This window comes from Lissotriton vulgaris, chromosome 11, assembly GCF_964263255.1.
Source record: "Lissotriton vulgaris chromosome 11, aLisVul1.2, whole genome shotgun sequence".
In the NCBI taxonomy this organism is placed as follows: Eukaryota; Metazoa; Chordata; class Amphibia; order Caudata; family Salamandridae; genus Lissotriton; species Lissotriton vulgaris.
This window is the reverse complement of record NC_141699.1, coordinates 1,027,224,476-1,027,232,269: the sequence shown is the minus strand read 5'-3', so window position 1 is coordinate 1,027,232,269 and position 7,794 is coordinate 1,027,224,476. Positions and strand designations below refer to the sequence as shown.

The window sequence follows — 7,794 nt, the reverse complement described above, 5'->3', positions numbered from 1 at the left end:
GATATATGTATATATACACATATATATGTTCACAAGAGAAAATGAAAATCAAAGACATTTTTCCAGAACTACTCCTGGAAACAGGAGGCTTTTCCGCAGGTTTTCAGGCATATTTGGAAACATTAATGAACATATGAAAACTAATTCGTACAACCTGCAAGGTAATAGACATGCATGAAGATTTAGATTTTTTTAAAAGAATTGGACCTATGGCGTGCATAGATTATATATAGTACAACACCCTAAGAACTTTAATTTCTCTCAGTGGGGTACTGACACACTGAAGCACTGCTTTACTTATGTTTATTTGCTACATGGGGAGTGTTTCTATGGCTCAGGCTATTTTCTGCTCGCCGCATAGACATGATTTACTGCAGCACAACAATAATTCTCTTTTGTACTTTGTGAGATCTTGAATTAATCAAATACTACACGAGTCATGTGCTGTCCATCCCACACCTTCAAAAACTCCTACAAAGCCTTTACCTCAATTAACAATATTTTTGCTACCTTTATCTGTAAAATGCAGTTTGACAAAAAAAATTCAATCATTCTTTCAAAAAGAGGACAGACTACTGGGCCCTCCCCTCTAAAGGGTTGGGATTACTCCGCATACTTCAAGACTGCTCATTCAGAATTACTTTTAACACCTATTAAATGTTAGACAATTTGCTAGGAAATATGTGCTATAACATGATTTGAAGGTGGCCGCACAAAAATAGTTAAGGTTTGCTATCTTTGGTTGCTTCCTTGGTGCAGTCAATAGGATTTAAAAAATTCACCAGGTGGTACTGCTATGCACTCACATCAACTAAAGACACGACTCAATAAAAATCCACAATAAGGCTAGTGCATTCATTATGTAACATTAAAACAACAGTACTACAAATGCAGTTTATTGAGTCAGAATCAAAACTGGCATCAAGTAAAACATTCTAGTGTACACTTTGGCAAAAACAAGAACTTTGGCCTTCGTGTTAGCTTTAATCGCTTAGGAAACGCAAGTCCAGACATTATTGTAAAATTGGGTGCAAGCAGTTATTTCTGCCTGTTTTCACAACAGTGGCGATCAGGAATTGAGTGCAAACTGCACTCCGGACTTTGCAATGTAAACCATGGTTCTAAGGATAATGGTGAATGCAAAAATAAAAGCAAAAACATTTTGAGCATTTTATTTTTCATTCTGTTACTAACAGGAATCGACTCGTCGCAACTAACCATCATGCATGTTATTGTACCCGGGTCTTTACATGCTAATATCTGAATGAAATGCTCAGAAAAGATGCTTAAGCGATGCTTCTGTGTAAAGAGTAAACAGTTCTCCATATCAGAATCAAGAGGCAAATAAGCAGTAAGGCGTACCTAATTTTCTGTTTTTGTCTATACTGCTGCTTCGAGAATATTGTGTCGGTCACAAACATTTACGTAAAGTGTTCTTTTGTATGGCGTCCCAAACTTTGGTGATCTCGTATGCGGACAGACCATGTACAGCACATACTTTCTTATATTTACAGATAGAATATTCAAATTTATCTAAAATGAACAATTGTGGGTTTTTGGGAACATGCACAGTCACATTGAGTACTTTTAAACACATTCCAACATAGGCATCTTCAATCTTGATAGGTTTTACATGGCTCATAACTTCATAGATTTTCAGGGCCAACTTTCCAGAGAGTACATATCCCAGGCCACTACAATATGGTGGGTAAATCCTGAAAGGATATTCTTCATATGAAATATATGCTTTGTGAAATGTGCTTCTCTGCGCAAAGTTATCAATGAAGGGGTAACCAGTAAACAAACTATCAGATGAATTGAACGCCAGAAGAAAGTTTAGCATATTGGGAGTATTGATGAACACATCTGAATCGGTTTTCATGATATATTTGGCATTTGAGCAAAATTGTGAAACCCATTGGAAAGCCATTATGGTTTTTAAAGTAAGGTTATCATAGGTATCCAGAAAATCTTGGCGAATAACATCCCCATTAAGTTTACTTTCATACTCTATCAATGTTTTCAACTTGGCATCTTCAGTTGGTTCTTGGCCTAGTAAGAACAAGGTTTTTATTTGATGCCCAAACCACATGTTCACAGAACCCCATGCTATTCTGATGGCCTGTCGGGCGAATGTGTCTCTTGGTCTGGAAGACACCAGAATGACCAAAAATGGGTTTGTATCTTTACATTTTACATGTTCAAGTTGTGTGAAAGTAAAGTTCTTCTTGTAGATTGGTTCATATTCGTAAAAATATATCCAATTCATCTTCTCAACCAAATTGGGCGATTGCTGCAAGATCAGCCACATCAATATTGTAACAGTAGTTCCAACTAAGACAAAAAAAACGAACTTTAAACATATGAAATATTTAGCTTGCAGGACCTTCATCGATTTTTCACGTTTTGAAAACATCCGCCCAGCAGACCATAACATCCTCATGCTAGGAACCCATGTTGCAATGGAACGAAGCTCTAAGAGAAACGGAAATGTAAATTTTGTTATTAAACAATTAATTTTGAGTTTACATTTACCTTATTTAATTAAAACGTAGATTGCAACAGTTCACTAGCAAGCAGCATGGCAGATTTCAGAGAGACATTCAGGAAATGATGTTTACACTTCACCCTTTATTCGCATATAAAGAGAATCGGATATGGCATGGAAGCAGATTCAATTATTCAATTCAATTATTTTTTCATTATGATTTGGAATTCCAAATGAATTCCACATAAAAATACTTCTTAAAAACAACATTACATTCCATAAAAATTGCCAATCTAAATTCATCATATCATTTCATATAAAAACACAAATGAGCATATCAGTAGCAGCCATTCTATAGGTTTTCGAGTGCCAGGAGGAGTGAACCATGAATAGTCGGATTACCATGAATTAATACTTAGACTTATATAAAGTTATAATCTAACACTATCATAAAAAGTTCAGAATTAAAACTTGTTGTAAAGTGCAAAGATTTAACAATTCGCTATACCAATTTGCTATAAAGTACTAGATAACAAACGGAATAACCATATAATGAAAACAATAACTTGTCTATTCACTAGACTGTACAATATAACCAGCAACATAATAACAGTGCAAGAGTATTTCAATACTTTAGAAGCGCTGTTTTCAGAGTGAAGTACATGATAATCGAAATTTGCCTAGCATAGTAACGGTAAGTTTCAATTCTATTAAGGACACGGAGGCGAGGATTATGCTTTTTCCCTTCTTCGCTGTTCATTTAATACAACACACAGCAGCCAAAAAGCAATAACATGAGCGCTAAACCTCAGAACAAAGGATAAGGGCTACAACATCAGTAACATTTCCTCAGAAAACTACAAGTCCCATGATAACTAGCAAGGCAGTCCACATAGTCCTTCCCCTATGTCCATGACGGCTAGGTAGGACGTCCTCCCTGTGACCACTTCCTCTTTCTTCGCGCGAGTCACGCCATCGTATCACTGGTCCTGTTTCGCACCATCGTTTCCTAGCAAAAGACACACAACAGCGTCAGCGGTGTAAGGACAAAAATCCCTATGTACACCATCATAAAAAATATGACTGTGATAACACTGAAGTTCATAACCACACATTTGAGAAAACCTGAGTACTTACTGCAGTACGGGGGAGATCGCTTCCGCAGGAGGCTCGGGAGGGATAATCCTCGCCTCCGTGTCCTTAATAGAATTGAAACTTACCGTTACTATGCTAGGCAAATTTCGATTCTATGTCAGGACCGGAGGCTTCAGATTATGCTAGTTCAAAGCTTACTTACCACCGATTGTGCAATATCCACCACCGGTTTAAAGTAGAACCGTTTAAAGGTGGAATCCGAGGACCAGTCCGCAGCGCGCATCAGGTCCTCCAAGCGGGCTCCCAACGAGAAGGCTTTTGAAGCCATGGCCCTTCTAGCCGATTGGCACCGAACTGCTTCGTATCGATACCTGCTTCCTGCATGATCCACCGTACCCATCTGGCGATGATGGGTGATGAGACAGCCTTGTGCGATTTTCGCAACGCAATCAGTAGCTGTCGTTCGCCCGCAGGACGAAGTTCAAGGGTCAACTCCTCATATGCCTTCAAGCATTGCACCACACAGAGTTTGGGGACTTCGACGACATACAGGAAGGAAATCGTCCTTGACGCACATTTCGTATGGCGCCCCAACGTGAAGACAAACCTATCTGGGGGAAAAAACCCTCGCTGAAACGTCCAGAGCTCGTACATCTGAAACCCGCCTGCATGAAACCAGGCACAATAGCATTGCTAATTTCGCTGATAGCTCTTTCAAGGACAGGTACTTATTTGGCTGCCAAGACAAAAAAAGATTCAAGACAAGGTTGACATCCCAGAGAACCGAATACCGCAGTTCTGGGGGCAAAGAAAGACGAATGCCCCTCAATAGTCTACAAACAAAAGGATGTTCCCCAATCGGCGCACCTTCCACCGGGTGGTGGCCTGCTGAGGTCGCCGAACGCATCGCATTGACAGTGCGGTAGGCTAGGCCGGCCGAAGCCGATTCCGCCAGAAAGTTCAAAACTGGAACGACTCCTGCGACCAGGGGATCCAGGCCCCGTCGAAGAAACCAACGGGACCACTTATTCCAAGCTGAGCGGTAGCGTTTTGCCCAGGCCCTGGAAAGGAAAGTCTCAGCTGGTCCCGAAAGACCTGGGAGCGACCAGCGTCGGCTGAAAGCCTCCACGCCATGAGGTGAAGAGAGCTCTGCATCACCAGAGGATGGGGGTCCCCGTCCACGCTGAGAAGAAGATGCAGAAGCTGGGGAGTATCCCAAGAATCCCAAGAAAGTTCCAGAAGAACTGGAAAACAAACTTGAGATCTCCACAAGGGGGTCACCATGACCACGTCTGCTTGCTGGCGGCGAAGCTGGGCCGCCGCCCTCAGCACCATTGAAAACGGAGGGAAGGCGTCCGACCTCTCCAGACCGCAGTCCTGGAGAAAAGCATCCGTGGTCTCCGCGAGAGGGTCCGGTCTCCAGCTGAAAAAATACGGGAGCTGATGGTCCAGACGGGATGCAAAGAGGTCCACCGAGAACTGGCTCCAAAGACTGTCCAGCGCCTGAAGACCTGTGGGTCCAGTTTCCACTGACTGGAGTCCCGCAAGTGCCGGGAGTGCCAATCCGCCACCTGATTGGCCTGACCTGGTAAGTACTCTGCTGTCACTGACACTTAGTGTGCCAGGCAGTAATCCCAGAAATCCTTCGCTAAATCCGCTAGGGCTTTGGAGCGAGGGCCACCCAGGTGGTTGACGTAACGGACCGCGGAGATGTTGTCCATCCGAAGCAGGACACAGGAACAAACTGAATCCTTGGTCCAACAGCGTACCGCAAAGGACCCTGCCAACAGTTCTAAGCAGTTGATATGCAGCTCCTGTTCTTCTGACGACCAGGCGCCGCCTGTAGAAAACGCCCCGCAACGGGCGCCCCAACCGGCTCTGCTGGCGTCGGACTCTATCACCAAGTCCGGAACCGGGCCAAAGATCACCCGACCGTTCCAGGCCTCCATATGGGCGAGCCACCAGGCCATTTCCTCCCTAACTTCGACGAAGAGGGGAACCACCTGATCGTAAGTCAGTCCCCGACGGAGATGATGCGCCTTGAGGCATTGAAGGGCCCGATAGTGGAGGGGACCCGGGAAGATTGGGACCTCGAGATCGTATGACGCAAAATGTGGCGAATCTTTCCCATCTTCTTGGAGGGTAGATTCAGGGTGCACTGCACCAAGTCCACGGTAAAACCTGCAACACCACTGTCTGAGAAGGAGAAAGAACGGACTTTTCTTCGTTCACGACAAACCCCAGCCCTTGGAGCAGGGACACTGTCTGCCGAAGTTGAAGGGTTAGCTTCCTGGGACATTGCGCCATCAACCGGATGTCGTCTAAATAGACAATCATCCGAACCCCTTGGCCCCGCAAGTGTTCCACTACCGGGTAGAGCAGCTTGGTGAAGCACCAAGGAGCTGAGGAAAGCCCGAATGGAAGGGCGGTAAACTCGAAAACCTGGCCTATCCACCGGAATTGAAGAAATCGACGATGCAGGGCTGAATGGGCACCACCAAATACGCATCTTCGAGGTCCAGCCGGACCTTCCAGTCGTTAGACAGCAGCACGTCCCGCAACAGATGGATACCCTCCATCTTGAAATGCCGGTAAACCAACCAGCCGTTGAACTCTTTGAGGTTGATTACCGGTCGCTTGCCTCCGTCTGCCTTTTCCACTAGAAATAGATTGCTCAAAAACCCGGCAGGGTGTTGCGTCGACGAAAAATGGCCCCTTTGTACAGCAAGTCTGAGACCTCTTTGTCGACCAGCTGCGCGTCTGCATGAGAGAAAACAATAGGGTGTGGAGGCCTGCGTTGGTAGGGCCGATTGTAAAATTCTATGCGAAATCCTAGGACAGTCTAAAAGACCCATGCGTCCGATGTGATCGTGGCCCAGGCCTCTGGAAACAAGGCTAACCGCCCCCCCCCCCCCAATGAAGACCTGATCCGCCAAAATAACACTCACGGTTTGAATTGTTCCCAGCGGTGTTCTTGAAACCACCTCGGCCTCTGAAGCGTGGCCCCTGGTGGTGTAGAAGGTGTTGTAATTTGTTGAGGCATTAAATTGAGCGCGCCCGGAGCCTTGATTTCTGATGCCAGACTGCTGTTGACCGCCACGGCCTGTCGTGCGGCCCCCACCGCGACCGGCCCCTCGGGAGAAACGTTGTTGAAAGACTTTCTTAATGCTCGATTGAGCTCTATCCAGGGACGTAAAGGTAGAAACAAACTTACCTAGCTCCTTTCTGAAAGGGTGCCCAAAGAGCCCCCTTGGGCCACCGCCCCCGCCTCAGAGGAGGCCAAGTCGCACAGTTTTGGGTCCAGTTTTAATAAGAGGGACCTTCGACGCTCGGTCGAGATGGCACAATTTGCATTCCCCAGGAAAACTACCACTCTCTGAGCCCAGTTGGACAGCACGTCCGGAGAAATGGTCGCCCCTGACACTTTAGCCTCTTCTGCCATGTCTAGTATTTTAGTGATAGGCCCTATGGCGTCCAAAAGCTTGTCCTGACAGGAGAGCCAGGACCGATCAATCCCCTTGCGAGGATCTTTAACGACGAACTTCGCAAGAAAGGTGGCCATCTTAGGGTCCAACTCGGGCGTAAGGGCCACTTTGCCTTCCAACGTAGGCCTGGGACACTCTCCCGGCAGACAACTCCTTGCTTCCTTTTCCAGGGGCTTGCGGAGGCGTCCCGCGGCGAACTTCGCCACCTTCTCCCCAGGGGTCCAGGCAGCCGACCGCGAATGCATTATTTCATCCGGGTCCAGCATGCCCGAACTATCCTGGGGTAACTCGGCGGCGGAGCCCGAAGGGCGCCAAGAACGCACAGACCCATCCTCGTCATCGTGTCTGCCGGTGACATACCACCCGGGGATGAGGATGCCGTACCTATGGACCCCAAAGGACCCGGCGTTGGTGGAGGCGCAGGGGTAGGCACGGTCGCCTTGGCCAGAAAAGCGTCACGCAAACGCTCAAAGGCGTCCCTGTCCACACCCTGCGCCACCCCAGAAACCCCTTCCCTACACGCCTTCTTAGGGGCAGGTGGGTCACTGCCCACAGGGGCTGCCGCCGTGCCAGCGACCCCTACATGGGCCTGAGTCACCCTTTCACACTCCTGCATTATGCGGGCAGAAAGGCGTTCCTCCATAAGACCTACAATTTCCTGTACACATCGGTATATAGAACTGTCCAATGCGCTATAGAATTCCTCATCATTCAAGTACTGATAGG

At 46.5% G+C, this 7,794-nt stretch overlaps 1 protein-coding gene and 1 pseudogene across 1 annotated transcript; both read right to left on the bottom strand.

The window, feature by feature from the left end:
• Positions 1-973: 973 nt before the first annotated feature.
• LOC147683959 (UDP-GalNAc:beta-1,3-N-acetylgalactosaminyltransferase 1-like) lies at positions 974-2,407 on the bottom strand. The gene has a single exon (XM_086944348.1). The coding sequence runs from the start codon at positions 2,390-2,392 to the stop codon at positions 1,412-1,414; it is 981 nt and encodes a 326-aa protein (XP_086800474.1). The 5' UTR covers positions 2,393-2,407; the 3' UTR covers positions 974-1,411.
• A 32-nt stretch (positions 2,408-2,439) lies between these two features.
• Positions 2,440-7,334, bottom strand: LOC147683958 (uncharacterized; annotated as a pseudogene).
• Between the last annotated feature and the right edge of the window lie 460 nt (positions 7,335-7,794).